This window comes from Scophthalmus maximus, chromosome 3 (assembly GCF_022379125.1).
Source record: "Scophthalmus maximus strain ysfricsl-2021 chromosome 3, ASM2237912v1, whole genome shotgun sequence".
NCBI classification, from domain to species: domain Eukaryota; kingdom Metazoa; phylum Chordata; class Actinopteri; order Pleuronectiformes; family Scophthalmidae; genus Scophthalmus; species Scophthalmus maximus.
Window position 1 is genome coordinate 28,069,706 of NC_061517.1, and position 20,129 is coordinate 28,089,834.

The 20,129-nt window shown below is 47.9% G+C and overlaps 1 protein-coding gene across 2 annotated transcripts; it reads right to left on the reverse strand.

Moving 5' to 3' along the window:
• Positions 1–2,058: 2,058 nt before the first annotated feature.
• Positions 2,059–18,304, reverse strand: asxl1 (ASXL transcriptional regulator 1). 2 transcript variants are annotated; one of them, XM_047331079.1, is made up of 11 exons: positions 17,911–18,304; positions 13,914–13,997; positions 12,542–12,661; positions 10,977–11,160; positions 8,998–9,167; positions 8,792–8,876; positions 8,466–8,632; positions 7,359–7,455; positions 6,473–6,578; positions 5,151–6,216; positions 2,059–5,009 (listed from the first exon to the last, which is right to left on the reverse strand). In XM_047331079.1, exons 1-11 carry the CDS (start codon positions 17,965–17,967, stop codon positions 2,469–2,471), a joined length of 4,677 nt encoding a protein of 1,558 aa, XP_047187035.1. In that variant the 5' UTR covers positions 17,968–18,304; the 3' UTR covers positions 2,059–2,468. The 2 variants fall into 2 exon arrangements, with proteins under 2 accessions (XP_047187035.1, XP_047187036.1); XM_047331080.1 differs by lacking the exons at positions 8,466–8,632; positions 8,792–8,876; positions 8,998–9,167; ... (2 more) ...; positions 13,914–13,997; positions 17,911–18,304 and adding an exon at positions 8,134–8,218.
• Between the last annotated feature and the right edge of the window lie 1,825 nt (positions 18,305–20,129).

Sequence of the window (20,129 nt, forward strand, 5' to 3'; positions counted from 1 at the left end):
AAAAGGCTCATGCTGGTTCTGATAGAAAGGTGTCAGAACACAAGGTGCATCGCAACTTACTGCGTACAGTATGTGTCTCTGTAGCCGCAGACCGGTCAGAGTGCCCATGCTGACTCCTGTTCATGTCATCAATGCCTCAACACATCAGAAGGTAAAACAAACACAATATTCAAAAATGCAAAAAGCATATTTAATCCTTCATGGTTAGAGTAATGATCCCACTCAATTTCATTAACATGAGATTCATAGGGGGCAATAAAGAGTCCCCTGGCCACACCCGAGCCCAGTCACTACAGGCCTGACTGATAGTTGATTCTGAGAGTTTATAGCCTCCTAAGGCCTTCAGAAATCGATATTTCCAGCAGAATATTAATCTTTACAAAAACAATAGCTTCCTTTGAAGGTGCCCAAGGCCACTTTGCAGAGTTTGAAAAAAAAAAACCTCCTCTGTCGTACCTTCACTTAAGGCCCAAGGACGTCGTTGACAATGACATCACTCTCACATCCACCCTTACCTCCCTCGGCCCCTCTTGCATCCAGCCCCACCTCCCTTGTCCTCTCCCGCATCCAGCCCCACCTCCCTCTCCCGCATCCAGCCCCACCTCCCTCTCTCATCCACTCCACCTCCCTCGCCCCCTTTCACATCCAGCCCCACCTCCCTCTCTCATCCACTCCACCTCCCTCGGCCCCTTTCACATCCAGCCCCACCTCCCTCTCCCGCATCCAGCCCCACCTCCCTCTCTCATCTACTCCACCTCCCTCGGCCCCTTTCACATCCAGCCCCACCTCCCTCTCTCATCCACTCCACCTCCCTCGGCCCCTTTCACATCCAGCCCCACCTCCCTTGTCCTCTCCCGCATCCAGCCCCACCTCCCTCGGCCCCTTTCACATCCAGCCCCACCTCCCTTGCCCTCTCCCGCATCCAGCCCCACCTCCCTCTCTCATCTACTCCACCTCCCTCGGCCCCTTTCACATCCAGCCCCACCTCCCTCTCTCATCCACTCCACCTCCCTCGGCCCCTTTCACATCCAGCCCCACCTCCCTCTCCCGCATCCAGCCCCACCTCCCTCGGCCCCTTTCACATCCAGCCCCACCTCCCTTGCCCTCTCCCGCATCCAGCCCCACCTCCCTCTCCCGCATCCAGCCCCACCTCCCTCTCTCATCCACTCCACCTCCCTCGGCCCCTTTCACATCCAGCCCCACCTCCCTCTCCCGCATCCAGCCCCACCTCCCTCTCTCATCTACTCCACCTCCCTCGGCCCCTTTCACATCCAGCCCCACCTCCCTTGCCCTCTCCCGCATCCAGCCCCACCTCCCTCTCTCATCTACTCCACCTCCCTCGGCCCCTTTCACATCCAGCCCCACCTCCCTTGCCCTCTCCCGCATCCAGCCCCACCTCCCTCTCTCATCTACTCCACCTCCCTCGGCCCCTTTCACATCCAGCCCCACCTCCCTCTCCCGCATCCAGCCCCACCTCCCTCTCCTGCATCCAGCCCCACCTCCCTCTCTCATCTACTCCACCTCCCTTGCCCTCTCCCGCATCCGGCCCCACCTCCCTCTCTCATCCACTCCACTTACCTCGCCCCCTTTCACATCCGGCCCCACCTCCCTCTCTCATCCACTCCACTTCCCTCGCCCCCTTTCACATCCAGCCCCACCTCCCTCTCTCATCCACTCCACTTCCCTCGCCCCCTTTCACATCCAGCCCCACCTCCCTCTCTCATCCACTCCACCTCCCTCGGCCCCTTTCACATCCAGCCCCTCCTCCCTCTCCCGCTCTCACAACCAGCCCCGCCTCCCTTGCCCCTCTAGCTTCCACCAATAACTTGCTCGCCACTCTCACGAGCAAGTCAAGCCCCACCTCCCTCACATCCCACCCCAACTCTGTAGCCTACTCTCGCATCCACCCTTACCTCCATCGGCCACTCTCGCATCCAGCCCTGCCTCCCTAGTTTTAGCATTTTTCAAAGTCAAGCAGTGGATGGAGCTGGGTTCAGACCTGAGGGTGCAGTTACACTTTAAGACCAGAGTTGAAGGGAACAATGAAATGAGTCCTTCGTCATTTACTCATTTTAATGGTTAAAAAAATACTTCTTTGATCAAAGAAACAACAATAAGTCCTTGTTTGCTGAGAAAACGAGGGACCAAAACAATTATCGCCACCATCTGATGACAGGTCGAGCAAGTTAAGATGAGGTAAATGTTTTTGAGGAGAGAAAACAAAAAAGGCACAATTTACAACCAATCATGCCCCAAATTCACAATAACAATATTAATAATTATAATACTAATAATAACAACAATAACAATAATAATAATAATAATGATAATATCAGTTCAACTAAAAAAAATCTGAAATTCTGCAACAACCAAAAATACAGAGCAGTCATTATACAAGGCGGTGTGCTCTGACCAACTCAGGCTTCTGTACAACGATACTGTACACAGATAGCAGTGACTTCAACATGCTATCTGACCACAAGACACGACACGCAGAGTTTGGAGGGACCGATGCAATCGTCGTGGCAGAAAGCACCACAGCCTTGGCACATGATCATAGCTTTGAGGCGGCATGAGCACTTGAGCGCCACCTCCTCGGTCGTACTGTCAGTAAAGGCCTGGATGCTGAGGGTGGTCTGGCTGGAGGTCAAGCGGGGACGCAGCTGGAGCATGCCGTCCGCCATGCTCCGGGTGAAGCCGCCATTGTCCATCACTGATACGTTGGCTGTGTAGCTTACTGCTCCAGCTTGCTTGGGGAGCTTCCCATACAGATGGAAGGGAAGGGAGGAGCCAGAGGAGGGTGAGGGAGAGGAAGAGGTGCAGGGAGAGCCAGAGGAGTAGGAAGCTTTGCCGTGCTCCTTTTTTGCCATCCTGGCTAAAGTCATCTCCATATTGAGGAGTCCCTCCATTGCCCCTCCACTCAGGAAACTGTCCACAGGGCTCATAGGCTCCTTTTTGGTAACACTCATGGGTATGATGGGGGAGGATTTGGCAAGAGCCTGGCAAGAGGGCCGCGCAGCACCTTCATTCTTAATGGTAGCTGCAGGAGAAAGCTGCTGTTGGTGAGGGTGGTGAAGCTGAGACTGTGGGGGACGCCAGTTGATCTTAATAGTGGGCAACACCTCAGTGGGACAGGTGTCTGCATGGGGAGGGGACGGGCCATTAGGCGTGGTCCGGTGGGGGGGCTGGGGCCTGTCTGGAGCAGCCCCCAGCGAGGGCTGAGAACCACGAGAGTCTTTGATTACTGCAGACTCCATAGCAGTCTGAGAGCTTACATCCGACTTACTTCTGGAGGAGGAGGAGGAGGAGGAGGGCGGCAGAGAGGTGATGACTGGGACGGCCCCGGGGGCCTGCTGGGACTGATACTGCGATGCCGCTGGGGCCTCCATCAGACACGTGACTGGACGGCTTGTTGGTGATTTGGTGTGTTTCTGTGAGAATGCATTCAGTTCTGAAGCCTCGGGCCTGTTGCGAGGTCCTGGGGTTCTGGCCAGTGGTGGCCTGGGTTGGGGTCCTGGCAATCGGCTGATCTCCAGCCTGTTGGGAGGGTGTGAGGGTAGAACTTTCTCCAGGGGCAGGCTACCCTGCAGCAGCTGAGTGACTAAAGGGTTGTTGGCCTCCACACTGGACACTGATCTGGCTGAGCTGGCCAGTCTCCTGGAGGCAGCTGCGGCAGTCAGGTGCGCGACAGAGGGCTTTGAGCCTTCACGACACTCTTCGACAGCTCTATAATCATCTCCAGGTTCCATTTTGACCACAACGTTGCTGTTGAGAGACTGGTGGTCCTGGGAATGGGGGCGGCTCTGCCGAGGGTGAGGCAAACTGTTGGGGAAGCAAGGCTGAATGACGGTCTGACCTTGGCGACTGGACATGTGGGCCTGGATGACCGGCTGCTGGTTGTGAGTAGAAGGGCTGCAGATGACCATTTGGCTGTTTCTCTGGGTGTTCAGTGAGTGGCACCAGTCCTGGTCCGGCTGCTGCTCATCCTCTTGGCTCTCATTCTCACAGTCTGAAGCAGTTTCTGTAGAGTCGCTATGTGTTCCCGCCTCGTCCTCTTTTTCTCCTCCAGAAGAGTCCACATGCTGGGGAGAGGATTTGTCTGTAAGCCGTCTCTCTTTAGTTGAGTGAGAGAGAGGCTCATTGGGGTCCACGTGGTGGGAACCATGCTGGATGACACCACCCATTCCAACCTCCTTCCCTTGGTCCTTGTCTTTGGATTGACGGGAGCTGGCCAGTGTCTGAATAACATCCACACCTTTAGCCCCAAACCTAGGAAGGGAATCTGGGATTGAGGTTGGAGCCAGTGAGGGTTTTTCCCGACCTTGGTCGGAACTTTCTGAGGGGGCAGGGGCAGCGGCAGACTCAGGAACCTGGCCTCGCCCGGTAGCCTGGCAGGCCAAAGACTCACATACTGTATCAGGCTCTAGAGAGGGCGAGTCAGAGGGGCTCTGAACACTGGCTGATGTTGCTTCTATTTCCTCAACAGCCTCTGGGCCCCCAGCTACTTCCTCTCGAGGAGGGCTCGGTGTCTGTGGGGGCTCCAGGGACATGGACGTAGAGGTTGTAGACAAAGATGGAGAGGGCTGGGGTGTGGGATCTACACTGAGTAGCAGTAGTTGTGTTCCAGACGAATTAGCTCCCGAAGACGATCCCTGCTCTTCCATCCCAACATCTCCTCCTCCTCCTCCTCCTCCTCCTCCTCCTCCTCCTCCGGGCTCGATAGGTCCTGGATGCTCTCTTGCTCTTCGTCCATTGCTGCTATCCGGTAGCCCAGTAGAAGGCCGCAGCCTGACCCCGACCGTCCCTGCCCCGTCGCCAGAGGCTGCAACAGCAGCAGCGGCCTCCCGCTGGGCCCGGGCTTGCTGGGCCCGGGCTTTGATGTCTGCCAACGTGCGTGCGCCCCCCGTCCCCGACCGCCGCGAGCCCTCGCCGGGGGGCACGATCCGGGGGCAGATCTGGTAGGTGGGGTGCCCTTTGACCCAGGGAGGTTTAATTCTGGACAGTTGAATCTGGGACAGACACACAAGGACAGTGAGTAACACTTAACCTGCATAACAACTCATTTCTCAACGGGTTTAACACAAACCTCATAATGAGTTTAACACAAACCTCATAATGTTTGTGTTAAGATTTATCCAACAAAGCCTTACCCGGATAGGCGGCACTTTGGGCTCTTCTGTTGTCGGCTGCGGCTTCTCCGAACGGACACCGTCAATTGTGGTACGAAAGGACTGACGGTCCTCAAGCCGCGGCCTCTTTTCGGGGAAGCTGGAGAAGGCCTGACTCTCCTCTGGTCGTCTCTTCTGCTCCTTGAGCTGAGCGCTGGGCGCAGGGGTGCTGGCTGGGCTGGCTGAGGGGCTGCTCTCACGGCTGCTGGTGGTGGTACCCCCTGTGATGGACGTGACCACGGAGGCAGTATCATCCAGGGGATCTGCTGCAACTGCGGCACTGGAGGATGCCGAGGAGGATGAAGAAGAGTCCAGACCTGCAGCAAAAGCCCCCGGTCTGTCTGAAGGTGAGGAGGGTGAGGAGGCAGGTGAAGAGGCAGATGAGACAGATGAGGAGGAGGAAGAAGGAGAGGAGGTGGAAGCCAGGGCAGGTGCAGCCTCTTCGGGGAGTAGACGGGATGTAACCTCGGGCTCTTCGTTTGGACTGGTGGAAGCAGGGCTGGGGCTAGGGCTGGGAGTGGGAGTGGGAGTCGGAGTCGGAGTCGGAGTGGGAGTGGGAGTGGGAGTGGGAGTGGGAGTAGGAGTAGGAGTGGGAGTAGGAGTAGGAATAGGAGTAGGAGTAGGAGTGGGAGCTGGTAACATGGCCGGCACTGGACTTGGAGAGGGCTTTGGCTCCATGGAGGCACTCTCAGCCGGAAGCTCCACGCCACACTCTGCCTGCAGCACCACCTCGCCCTGAACCACTGTACTGTCAGACACGGGAGAGCCAATGGAGACGGCTGAGCTGTCGACTGCAGCACTGCTCTCAGTTGCTTCTGCAGGTTGCAAGGCAGGAGCAGCGGCCTTGCAGAGGGTCCTGCGGGCTCTGCGACGCAGGTCGGCCCGTGTGCGTCTTCTCATCCTGCCGTCTCTCCCTCGCCGACCCACACTGCGTCTCTTGGGGGCACCGGCTGCTGCCACAGCCACATCGCTGTCTAGCACACTGGCTGGAACTTCACTGGTTTCGCTCATGGTAAGCTTTAGGGACTCCTCTCGTGTCAGGCCAGACCTAGAGATACACAAACTACAGTTTAGTACATTTCACAGTGGCTATGACTGAGGGAGCTCAGGTTGTCCAAACTACAGGAGATGGGAATAAATGGCTTTATAAATAAATGAATATCTTCACTAATCAGCCAGCACATTTAAACCAGTGACTGGCTTTAATGTGGTGGCTGATCAGTGTACACAAGGTTTAATCTAACTACTACCAGCCCAAGTTTAACAAAAGTCCTAATATGGCTTTAGTAAATTCAGACCCTTACTTTTGCCCATGGTACTCTTCGAAGAACTTTTCCTTCCACACCTCGACCTTCTTCTCTTTCTCCATTTCCTGTCGGAAACGCACCTGCATCTCATGGGTGAACTCACCTAAACAAGTGGAAGACAAGACACAAGACATATCAACCTGACTCAGCTGCCTATGACTTGTTACAAGCAGCTGGTGTTAATCTTTAGTACTGTACAAGCATCAGAACATATACGACAGAACCCTGTCAAAACCTCTGTCGTCACACCAAGTGTCATCTGATTGACTAAACTGTAGTCTTTGGTTTCTTAACCATCTTTCTTCATAAAAAACCTTTTGTCCACATTCTTCGGACATCACTTGTTCCTCTCACACAAAAATCAATATGTTCCTTTTAGTGTCTTCACAGAATAATAGCAATTTCCAAGCCAAATCCACCATGAATTTCAATATGCAGCCTTTGGCAGCCATTTTTTTCAAAATGGTCACCAGTGAAAAGTGCTTTCAGATCATGTTTCTTATCAGCATTAAATATATGAGGACATTGTTTGTTGAATACATTCCATACAGACCTGGAAATTGACGTTTGGATTATGTATCCAAAACATGGACTATCAAGGTGGACAGCATTTTTCAAGATTGGAGCCATAGGAAAATTGACATTTTTGTGTCCTGACTCGTCTGTCTTTTTCAAGACAGTGACCATGGGAGGCATTCAAATTGTAATTCCAATAAAATAACACAGACTAGTGCAATAAGCTTCTTTGCATAGCTGTTACCTGGAATTACATGCTTTGATCACATAAAAGCACAATTGTTATGCGAAGTGGCACCACTATAGCAAATCTAAAGGATTTTGAAGCCTGTTAGGCAGCTTGTCCATGAAAGAAAAAAACATTTACCCTCAGCCAGCCTTTCCTTCCAGCTCTGGGAGGCATGGGTGAAGAACTCATTGTTGAGAGCTGAACTGCTCAGTCTGGCCATTCCATCAGGTCCCATCTACAAGAAGAGAGGGCACAATGTTCAAACAATGAATACATCTGAGAAATCGAGTGGCCTAGATCAAGGTGTGTGACAAAATTTGCATTATGCTAAACTTAAATTGAGTTACAATATTGCAACACGTCCTTATTTGTGCAATAGCTGAGTCGGTTTTGTACCTGAACCTTAAATAAAGAAAAACTAGCTTCTTCTAAGTTTTATGAAGAGGAGGGCGAGCCTTTACTTGAAATACATGTGTAACACTTGTGGCTGCAAGCGTTTTGGTCAAGTACAACTAGACCTTGGACCGGTTCACTTTCTGCTCTGAATCTCTATGTGGTGCGTGTGTCGGTCAGTGAGAGCTGGACACACCCCCTGAACAGACAGGCTCAGACTAATGCTTGAATTTCCTCAATACCATTAGCAGCACCGAATTTGATAATGTAAAATAAAAAATGAATATCTGTTTGTTGTTATGAATGCACACGCAGTACTATCTGTGTTCTCCAGTGTTGCACAATTCTTTTGAAAAGCAGATCATGTGCCAAATTAAGATCATATAAGGTCGTCAGATCTGAAAATCACTGAATGTGGATTGGCTGTAAATTGTTTGTGTGAAATGTGAATTTGTTTCTATGAGCGTTTCTCAGGAAAGGTACAACCAAACAAACAGCCCATTCCAAACAGTGGGCTCACCATAGCCTGACGATTCACAGACTGTCGGTTGGCATTCACAGGTCATGCCCAGGTATGGCAGAGTTGCAAGATCGGGCCCTTTTCTCTTTTAATTAACAGAACAGTAACTGATGACATTCAAAAGAGTTGATGACAAGCACAATTAATGACTGTTCAGTGAATCCACAATTCTGCGTGAATTTAATAGTTGTAAGAAATGCAGCACAAGGGTCTATGAATCCAAAACACAAATGTTATCCTTCTCTGATTTAATGAAGTGTGTGATGCTCACTGTACATTAGAGTACGCAACATGAAAACAGACTTGGGATAAAAGACAGACGAACAACATACCTGCCGGTCAACCTCCGGCAGCAGCTGCAGCAGCTGCTGCTGTGAGTGTGTGGGAAAGGCAGAGAAGGTCCGCACGTTGATGAGGGCTCTGATGTTGGTGTTGACCAGGATGGAGCCGGGTGTCTCAAAGTCGACGTCCACTCCTCCTCGGCTCCTCTTCATGGGCCCTGTCGTGGAAACCGCACGTTTGACTCATTATTATCAGATACTATGCCCTCAGTTAACTGGCGAAATGATCTTCATGTTGGAGTTTGACTTGACAGGCTGCTCGGCTGTAATCACTGCTGTGGTTGTTGTTGTTCTAGGAACAAGAGAGAGGCCCTCACCTGAGGCGACGTGCTCTCCGTTTACTTTGAGAGGAGTGAGGACGACACGAGGCATCATGACGGCTTTCTTCCTCTGCCTCCCTGACTGTAGCAACACAGGAAGAGACGGTCGGTACATAACAATCCAGCCCAAAACAAATGGAATGAGTGAAAGACATTGGTTCATGACAACAAGGTATGATTTCCATTGTAAACAAGGTGCAGACCTGTCTGGAGCGGCTCAGTCTGGTTTGTGCGTGTTGCGTGTGCTGGGCCTGCTGCGGGTCCGAGCGACCCTGTTGTCCTGCGGCCCGGCTGAGGCGGGTCTGAGGCTGGTTGCTGGGGGCCTGGTGCTCTGCGGAGCAGGACGCGCTGGACGAGCTCTCATCCACCGAGGCTTCAGTCAGGGAAAAACACACTTATATGGTCAACTCTCGCACATATAATAACAATAATAATACGTTTATTTGTGTCGCGCTTCTCACAGACACAAGTCACAAAGTGCTTTACATTGGCGATTTGCAATTTACAGCAAAAGTCCTGTGGAGAACTCGTTAAAGATTGGGGACCATCTGAAACACAGGGTCTCAAATGATAAGAGGAAAGACACATATATAAAAGATACATAAAATAAGTAATAAAAACAGAAACATGAAGCAGAGTTTGAATATAGGGGTGAAGTGGATCAGGTATATATGAGGGGGCCCGGCTGTGGACAGCTTGGTAAGTGAGAGTGAGAATTTTAAACTGGATTCTGAATGGGACAGGGAGCCAGTGAGGAGATCTGAGCACAGGGGTGATGTGGGATCATCTGTTTGACCTTGTTAAATGTGTGGCTGCATGTTGGATGACCTGAAGTTGGTCAAGAGCAGATATACTGAGGGAGGAGAACAGGGCTTTACAGTAGTCCAGAGGAGATGAAAGCATGTGTTAGCGTTTCACGTTTCCTGGGTTTCTTCTTGGATGCATTTACTTGAATACATCTTCAAATATATTCTCTTCAGTGACCTACATCAGGTCAATCTCCTCATGTAGGTCATTTTCCATTTGCAGATGTAGGTCCCCTCTAGCCTGGGACCCAGACGAATTTCCTGGGTCTACATTGTGCACCTTTCTCGCGCAAAAGCGACAACACTGGTTCACAGACAATGTGGAATCATCATCACGGACGTCTCTCCTCTCTGCTCTGGTCTCATGACATTTTCGCGTCGCTCAACAGACGTCACATGATTCGTCTGCTTCCGTTGGAAATGCCTCTTGGAAATCGAAATGTACCGAGAGGAGAGTATTAGTCTGGCTACGCCCAGTAAGGTCCCCTCTAAGGCTGCAGCTTACGTTTCTTTTTTGCGATTTATCTGTCGATTATTTTTGCGAGTAATCCTTTGGTTAGCTTACCAATATATATATATATATATGAAGCAGATATATGGGTCAGAGTAAATGAAAATGAAACAACAAAAATAAAAGATATAATGTTCACCTAAAAAAAGAAAACATTTAGAGTTAATATTCTCTATGTAACACAATCCATAGCGCAACATCTGAACATTATCTCCAGCAATGTTACAGGCTTTATGGCGACATGGTCAGACGGACTCTCTCAGCTGTTCCATGTGTTTGAGCTTTCTCATTAAAACTGGTTTAATTTCACTAATGTCTTTTTATGTATTTATTCCATCTAAATACAACAGTTTTATAACAAAGAAGAGTTTTTATCTCTCTCTTCCAACACTTTGTAGTGTTGTGTAATGACGTCAGAGCTGCCGTAGTGACATTGTGCTATTCATGGATCAAAACACACCTTATCATGATATGACGTTAATAGTAAAACGTAGTTTATGTTTGTTGCAGTTTGTCGCTTTGCTTAACTCGCGTGACGTGAGTATTTGAGTTTGCAGTTTTTTCTTCCAGGGCCGAAGTGTCTCGCTCCGACCCGGTCTCAATCCGTTTACTTCCTCAACAGCTTGGTAAATAACACAGAGAAGCTTTTCATTTGTCTTTAGACACTGGGGGCCTTCATGAACAGACAGACCTGCACCGCACATTCACTGCTGCAACCAACTCTGTAAACTGTGTGATGTTTCGACGCATAATTCTACGCAAATCGACGAAGCGTCGCAGCCCTAGACAAAATAACCAGCTGGAGTCATCACTGCAATAACCTCAAGATGGGAGTAATGAAGGGGTTACTGGTGCATTGTGTTACCGTCGTTGTCTCCGCTCGCAGCAGCAGTGGTCTCAGTGGAGTCACAGCTCTCCTGCTCCGCGGCCTCGGTGGGACCGATGGGGACCGTGGTGCTGCTGCCAGACGCCGACTGGGCTGTGCTGCCCGCCGCCTCCGCTGCCGTCTCCGACTCTGACGTTGTCTTTGTCCACTGGAGGGCGTTCTTCTACAAAGTGTCAATAGTACAGAGTTAGCTGGACCCCGCATATTACTGGTAAATGGACAGTGTTACCCGGCACAACAGCAATCTACATATCAACAGCAGAGCGATCCGAGTGGAGAGGCTGAAACCAAAGACTGTATCTAAAGATGGTCTAGAAAGTGAAGCCAATGCTGAAATGCCTAAAACCTGTATTCTATTTGGTCCGCCTCTCTTAGTGTAATAATGCTTGTATTACCTAAACCATGTAATGTAGTCAAGTTATATAAATCTTTCTTCTTCAGGACAACATAGGCTATCAGAATATGACAGTGATGTCACATGAATGTATAAATAGTTATATTACCATAGAGACAAATGAAAAAACAAAACGGAAATTGAATCTCAGAGAAATTGACACCCAACAACAATGATGACGATTTTTCCATTTTGAAAGTTCTTCTTCCAAGTCTCGGTTATACGATCTGAAACATTCTTACTAATGCAAATCAAAATTCATGTACATTTTTTACAAATAACTCCGCATTGCCAGGGGTCACATCTCCAAGTGTGCAGAGGAGAATGTGCATATATTACGCTGTTCTACCGATTATTTTGGTAATTTCTTTTTTATTCACAGTTCAGGGAATAGGAGTAAGCTGATTGGTCAAAGATCCAAAATGGAAGGCTAGTAGACCGCTTATGACAAGAGTAACCTTTTTCATCATGAAAAACGGGATAAATAATCATAAAAGTCATTCAATGTTGGATTTATCATCGTGGACATGATGTACAAAGTCTCCAAAAAAGACACTGACGTTCCAGGCCAAACTACAAATCTTCTGAAAGGGCCACGATCGCACCAAAGCCCTGGTTGGAACGGCGCACAATAATTAACTACATGTTTAGTGACATTAGAATGTACCAGATGCACAAATGTGGGCGTTTTCACAGACACAAATGATGATTCCTTTTCCCCCCACTGGCTGGCTACTCCATATCCTTGTATTAATGCTCTGATTAGTAATGGCATAACTATCCCAAAACTATTTTGTTAGGCTGTCATGGTTTGGTGTGCCTTCCAAATGAAGTTGGCTTTACAGAAGTTTGCATGTAAAGTAGGGCTATATATCGGCCGATATATGCTGCTTTCAGTCACCTCACTCCCCGTTATTTATTATTCTAAATCCAATTTAAAAACCTGTTTCAGCTTGATTTGAGTTCAGTCTGAGTTTGTCTCTTGGTCCAATGTCCATCATTAACTTATTTGATTTATTTTGATCTTATTTTAGGCCGTTCAGGCTCAACATTTGATGATTTAGGTACTTGGTGTTTTAAAAAGGTGACTTGACTTTTGTCAGTGACATGATTTGAGCGTTGAGTGTGAAGAGGATCTCGTTTTGCTCACCTTCAGTGTGAACAGGCTCATCCGACCAGGCAGTTTGAAGAAGATGCTGTTCTTGACTCTGTCTCCCCTCACCTGGGAGTGCAGCATGGTGACCAGACAGGCCAACGGAGCTGTACCACTGCGTACACACACACACACACTTGTCATGGAGCTTGTGCTAGCAGTTTATCCCTGGCGAACAAAACCTATGAAAGCTAGGGTTGTGTGATATGACTGACATGACAATAACATGCTAACTGCCAAAATTGTTGTTATCCCATTTCTACTGAGGTACCCATCTATCAATCAACATGTAAATGTTTTATAAGTTACTTGGTTTTTGGCTAATCGTGTCAGGTTTGTTTGATCGATTTACAGTTTGGTAGAGCTAGAGTGTGTGTTTATTTTAACACGCAAATACATTTATTGAGTACAAAATATATTTATTGCAAAATATATTTTCCTGTGCTCCGTTTCTCAATCTGCTCACTCAGGAAAGAGACAAAAAGATGACGCCATATTCCACGGCTATAGGATTTAGTAAACATTGGCCTTGGGAGGAAATGATAGAATATGAAATTAATGCGGTGTTTGATTACAGAGGCGTGTCCAACCTACCTCCTGCAGTCAACAGCGGGCCACGTGGTCAATGCAGAAAGAAAGACAAAACAATCGTTATGAACATGTATGCTGGGACGTTCAGTTGATGTATGACAGTTCAAAACACAATCTATTCCATCGTAGGAACAAATGTTACAAGTGTTAATAAGTACACAGCCGTCATCCATGCTGTGGTGGAGAGGAGGTCTATGAACAAACTGTTATTCATCATGGATAACCTGGACCATCCTCTCCACCTCACACTGGACAGACAGCGGAGCTCCTTCTCCAATAGACTGATTCAGCTTCGCTGCCACAAGGACCGTTACAGGAAATCTTTCCTGCCACAAGCCATAAGGCTGTATAACACCTCACCTCTGGCTGACAGATTAACTCTGTCTAAGCTTAACATTTGCACCTTCATGTTACCATGTTCCTCTGCACACTACTGGTAACTGATTGTACTACTGCACTATTTCCACTGTTAATATTTCATGTAAAATTCTTTAAATTTATTATTCTTATTCAGTTTTTTTTGCAATTTTACATTTATTTGTGTAGATATTGTATATATATATTTAATGTGTGCTGTGTGAAACGTGCTGCTGTTGCACCGGAATTTCCAGTATCTATCTATCTATGCTCGGTGATGATGGTGTTACTGAAACTTATTATGGTTTATCAATCAACATGGCTTCTACAGCTTTGCCATTTGAACTGCAGCAGCTGGCACTTGTACAAAACTAACCGTGTGTGTGTGCGCGTGTGTGTGCGTGCGTGCGCGCGCGTCTGACCTCATTTCCTTCAGTCCCTTGGTCTGGATGACATGGAGGATTTGTTTGGGAGTCATGGGTGCATCAGAGAAGTTCTCCAAAACCTGGGGAACAGAGTTATTTTTTTTAACTGATGGACAAACAGACATTTACAGAAAAACTTTCTAATCACAAGGTGGCCATTCATTTCCAAGTAATACAGTACTGGTGATTAAAAAAGTGTTCTAAGCGGGACATTTTACAGTTGTGAAATAACTTTGTCAATAGTATACCTCAAACAGCAATTAGAAGTTACATTTAAGCAAACATTATTTATTATATAAGTGTATATGTGGGAAACTGTGCCCTGTACTCGTCCTCGACTTTAAAACACGCTGGTTAGTCAAAATGAAGAGAATTACTGATTGTTTTGGTCAAGATAATATCTGTGGTGCATTGAACATTGGCACCTGGCCCTGAGCGGAGTGATATTTCGGTTTTGGCTAGTTGAAAATTGCAAGTCAGCATTGCTATAGAAAACAAGAGGACATCAGCCTCGACAAAAGGAGGTCCACGAGGACATGGTGGCCTCTCTTACAGCCCGGTGAACAAGTGGACTGATGAACTCAGATATGGAAGAGCGACTGGAGAATACCGCCTGAGTCTTACATAAAAAAACAATAAAGGTTGAGACAATGACAATAACTAATGCAATTAATCGCGGACAATTCTCATCTCACCACCATTTATTTTGCTTTACTAAAATCTGGTTACAGCAAAAAGAACATGTTAGTCGAAATTTACTAATTCACCTTCGCATTCTTTAAAGCCCTGGCCAAGGAGGAGGGTTCAGACCTGAACCTGGGCCCTGCTCAGACCTGGTAGTTACATCTGTACTGAGAGCTCAGGTCACATCAGAATGCGTCTCCAGTGATCACTTGTGATCAGATCCTACTTCCCTGATCTATATGCAAATAAACACGTCCATCACTTCTGTTCCACCAACATTTTAGTCATTTGAAAAAGAATGTCAACATTTGTCTGACAGTTGCCACAAATAAACCAATGTATGTGAAACATGTGAAGAGCCCAAGTGTAATAATACTTGATTCAGTATGAAACTGTAGTGGGTCAGAGGACATCAGCAATTCCAAGCTGGAAAATACAAAACTCAGTTCTACTGGTTACCGTATACCATGCACCTGCCCCTTACTCAGAATGTTTATCTGAATTTTCAGGCTTTTATAAACATTAGTGTTTAGTATGGATAAAACGAATAAAATGAGTGATTTCAACATCAAGGATTTTATTTCACTTTCTCAATCCACACAATAAGGTGACAAGTGGCACCACCACCCTTGGTGGAGGTATGTGCTCTCTGAGCGCCCTTCTGGTCATGTTTGCTTTTGAATTAATGACTACACAGAATCTGTCTGTCTAATAATAACTGCTGTGTGTCAACACAATGGAGGACAGCCATCACAACTTTACTCCCATACAGGTTGAAGATCTTGTTGACTATTCCTATTCCAACTAGACTGTTAAACATTTTACTTAACACTCCCATATTATAGCTAATTAATTTAGCATTATTGACAGACTACGGACAGAAGACCTTTAGGTTGGAGTAATGTGACCTCTGCTTAAAAAGCCTACTCTTGACCCAGATGTTTTAGCCAATTATAGACCGATATCCATTCAACTTCCTTTTTTTTTTACCTCACCACTGTCACCATACGTTTGCTCATTGTGGGAACTGTTGGGTTTGTCTCTATAATATCTGATGGTCGCCATCTTATAAAAATGATCAAGAAATATACATTAAACCATTTGATCGGCGCATCTCCATCAAAAAGTTCTGACATGGATGCAGCCATTTTTTTCCTCCAAGACCATGCTTGCAATTCACATATATGTAGTCATTACCACGTCATTGCATTCGAGTTTTGATTTTTGTGTTGCCAAGATTTGAGTTCCCTGTTTTTTTTTAGATGAGTGTTTAATACTATCTAAAACAGCCAAAACTACAATGTGTAACAGTGTTTCATCCATTAAAAGGGTCAGTAAGCGATTTTGGAGGGGGCAAACCACTAGGCCAAACCCACGGCGTTGAAGCGAGTCGCGGCACGTCTCTTAACGTGTCGACGAGTGATGTCTACAAACTGCGCTCGCAAGTGTTGCGTGGTGCGGTGTGCACCATTTATTTGTTTTGGATTTACGGAGGGGCTGCGCCGAACCCCAGATTCAGCTAATGGGTGGTGAGGAAATATTCGCTGGTTTTTGGAAAGCGTGTATTACTTTACATTTGCTTACTGCCCCTTTAAGTGACTGCACTGAAATACAAGCAGGGGGTTCATTATTTGGAAGAACTGAGCCTACAACATACAAAAGGGGCCAAAATATCTGCCTTTCCAAAAGAGTGGCTTGTCCAGCTTTCATGGCTCAGGTGCGATTAAATGTAATGGACAGAAAGCTGACACTGAAATGTAATATTGCAGCGCCAAAAGGCGGCGAGGAAAAAATATTACGGTCGCACCTAAATGATTGCGTTACACACACCAGTGTTACTCTGGAGGCCACTGATCTGTGCACCCTTTACTATGTCCATCAGTTCAGTTTTTCCGCAGGTGAACACCATTTCGACTGTGGAGTGCCAGTTTTAGTTTTGATAATTGCTTGCATGCTTTCACTTAGTCAGTATGGATGCTGGATTGTAGACTGATGGGGACCGTGGCAATGTATGCATTTAAAATCCTGCAAATGCAAATTAAATCTATACAAATACTTTCTAAGGCCGCTTTACATTTTGGTACCCTGGTGAATGTGGTTTGTCTGTTCATCTGGAGCAAAACGTGGCCATTTAGAATTTAGATTGTGTATTTAACACAGCAGCTAGTCAAGGAGATCAGGAGCCTGACCTCAGGTAGCTGCCCCCCCACCTCAGGTAGCTGCCCCCCCCTTGGCCCCTCACCTCAGGTAGCCCCCCCCCGACCCCAGGTAGCTGCCCCCCCTCACCTCAGGTAGCTGCCCCCCCCTCCCCTCAGATAGCTGCCCCCCCCCGCCCCTCACCTCAGGTAGCTGCCCCCCCCCCGACCCCAGGTAGCTGCCCCCCCCCCCCCCCCCCCCTCACCTCAGGTAGCTGCCCCCCCCTCACCTCAGGTAGCTGCCCCCTGCCCCCCCCTCCCCTCAGGTAGCTGCCCCCGCCCCTCACCTCAGGTAGCTGCCCCCCCTGACCTCAGGTAGCTGCCCCCCCCTGACCTCACACCGGTCCACTCGGTGATGGTCTGCTCTGACAATAAATAAATAACAGTTCATCTTCGGGTCGTGACGTTTCACTGCACGTCTCTTCCAGTGTTGCTCGATCTCACAACACGGTATGTTGATGTAAGGAAACCACGCAAGACGTTTATAATCCTCGCACCGATCGGTTTCGATGTGGATCGGCGAGACAAGCTAGCTGGAGGTTGACGCTAGCCGTTAGCTTTGCTAGAGTTAGCATGCATTGTGGTCAACAACATTAGCTAGCTGCCACTGCTGCGGCGAGTTAGGCGGTGCACTAATGACACGAGTCGGACCACGTCGCCTGTCGCTGACCGGCGTGTTCCACCGAGGGCGCGGGCTCGTCGTCGCGCTTGAATCGGTTTAATATCACCCGGGTTCGCCGAGGTGGTTGATTAGCGTAGCGCTAGCTAGCTAGCTCGCTGCCTAGCAAACAAAGAGCTCACAACAGGAGAGGTGGACGCTCGCGTGCTAACCAGCGTTAGCGCGTCGCGCTTCGTGGCTCTCGGCGTCCGCAGCACAGAAGGCGTGTAGCCGATGTGAAGCGTGCCCGCCCGGTCACATTCAACCATACGCGCCCGCTGGTTCCGTTCACACTACTGTGTCGGCGGCTAGCTGGTAGCCGCGGCGCAGCCCGGGCTGTGGTCGTGAGGAGAATGTTCAAACAACAACACATCTGGATTCCATCGTGCACGACACAATCGTTCGTGGAAAAGCCCCACGCAGACAGTTAACACACGCGAAAAGGAGACGGTTTACCATGCGAGCCGCCTCAGCCCAGGTCCGCTCCTTCTTTCTCTTTTGTTTGTCCTTCATTTCCTCTGCGCTGGTGTCTGCGACTCGCCTGCCGTGCGTCTACAAAGCGACCTCGGTACGATGGCGCTTTTAGCTGCTTAGCGGAGCGGCTAACTCGGTTCCGGGGGAGAGACGGGGCTGTAGGTGTTTCCCTGGTCGCTCGGAGCGGTGCTGCGGTGTCTGCTCGTCTCCGATCGTCTCTGCTCGTCTCCGATCGCTGCCACTGCCGAGTCCAGTCTAAACGAGCTCCGCACTCATCGTCCCCGTGTAGCGCAGAAGCAGAAGCGGTGTGTGAGTGTGTGAGCGCAGGCGGTGGCGGTGCTGCTGCTGCTGCAAGACGAGCCTCTCTGGAATGCAACAACCAGGTCAAAGGTCAAACCTGCGCAGGAATGCAACAAAACGACGTCCAGCCTTCCGCACGCAAATCATACATTTAATATATATCTATACATATAGATATATATATATGCACGCACAGAAATCCATACTTGGAACAGCAGAATATAATATAGAAACAATTAGATCATATAATAAAAATATTATACCTGATAAGGTGGATTGAGCAGAGATATTTAAAGCTGCTTTTACTATTGGATCATTACAAACAGTATCTCCTTTTGATCAACAAGTACATCAAGCATTTAGAATATTATGGCATTATGAACGTGACATACTCTTGATTTCTCTTCATTGTCTTGTCTTTATATTGCTTTTGTCACCGAGAGCTATCGATCTAAATTTCGTTGTCCACTTGCAATGACAATGAAGCCTCTTATGTCTTATTAAATCGTCAAATGATGTAACAAACCCCCAGGTCCTTTCTTAGTCAAGTAGGACACAGGTAAATATTTCCATCAGGGATGTTGAATGAGAGGAATGGAACACCGTGTATTGGCTGAAGGATGTCCATCACCGACCTCCTCCTCACTGCTGACGTCGAACGAGAGGCGAGGTTCACCCCGGACAGGTCGCAGCCCATCACAGTGCCAACATGCAGAGACAACCAACCATACACTCTCACATTAGAGAGTAGTGTGGAAGAACATGTTGAAAGGCAGATTGTTGTTTCAAATGAATTTTTTCGACGCTGACAACGCCACAAATAAAAATTCCCATTTGTCTTCTTTGTACTATAGAGACTGCATAACCTTATAATCGGGATGCAAACCCACAACCTTCTGGCTGTGAGGCTAACCACTACGCCACCGTGCCGCCCCAGTTGATACTTAAACAAAGGAAATCTATGAACAGGCCAGTTCACATAAGTGAACACCATTAGTCAATTTACTGGTTTGTGGGTTGACATAGAATTATTCTGCAATAACTTTGGGAAATCGTGATAGACATGATTCAATTAATATTCAGCAAAATACTTAGTTCTTAATTGATATTAAAAATTACTTTTAGTTTTCTCCCTAGAAAGTACCCCCAATACTACATTGACAAAGACTGTGATTGATAACGTAGAGTTTAGACAGTTAGAAGCCTGTAAAGAGCAGGGGAATGTATACATTTGCATGAAGAACACAGGTAGAGATTGATGTGTGCACAGTCAACACCATTTTGCCCAATTTCGACACATACTTAACACTGACTAAACATCAGACACCTATGTATTCTGCTTGATTCCAGTCTCAACTTTCAATTTGATTTAGCAAATTCTGGCTGTCTGATACTTTTCAAATTGAGTTCAGGATCCCGCTCGTACCCAATAAACTCTGCACAGCAGATGATACCTCTGCGTCGCCCCCGTCGACCTGCAGACAGTCTGAGGACCTCTGCTGGATGAATCTACCACTAGACACATACTGAGCACCATGTTAGGAACACTTTTACAGCTGCTTATTCGTGCAGTTTGTCAATCATCTCCTGAGGCCGGGGGACTTCAACAGCACATGACCACGTCAGGTTCCACTTCTCTTACTTCCCCCTGAGTCAGGTTTAGATCCACGTGTCAACAGTTCAGACTGCTGGTGGTGGTGTGATGGTGTGGGGAACGTTTTCTTGACATACTTTGGCCCCTTAATACCCAACCGATCACGGTTTGAGCGCTACAGTCTATTTCGGTCTTGTTGCTGACCACGTTCATCCCTTTATGGCCACAGTTCACATCTACTTATGGCGACTTCCTCCATAATAATGCTCCATGTCACAATTCAGAAGTCGTCTCAAATTAGTTTCAC

Coding starts and splice junctions, on each gene's coding strand:
- asxl1 (XM_047331079.1), bottom strand. CDS start 17,967: ATGAAGGACAAACAAAAGAGAAAGAAGGAGCGGACCTGGGCTGAGGCG. Junction 6,217..6,472: donor GAAGAGTACCATGGGCAAAA/GTAAGGGTCTGA, acceptor GTGTATCTCTAG/GTCTGGCCTGACACGAGAGG. Junction 5,010..5,150: donor CCAAAGTGCCGCCTATCCGG/GTAAGGCTTTGT, acceptor TGTCTGTCCCAG/ATTCAACTGTCCAGAATTAA.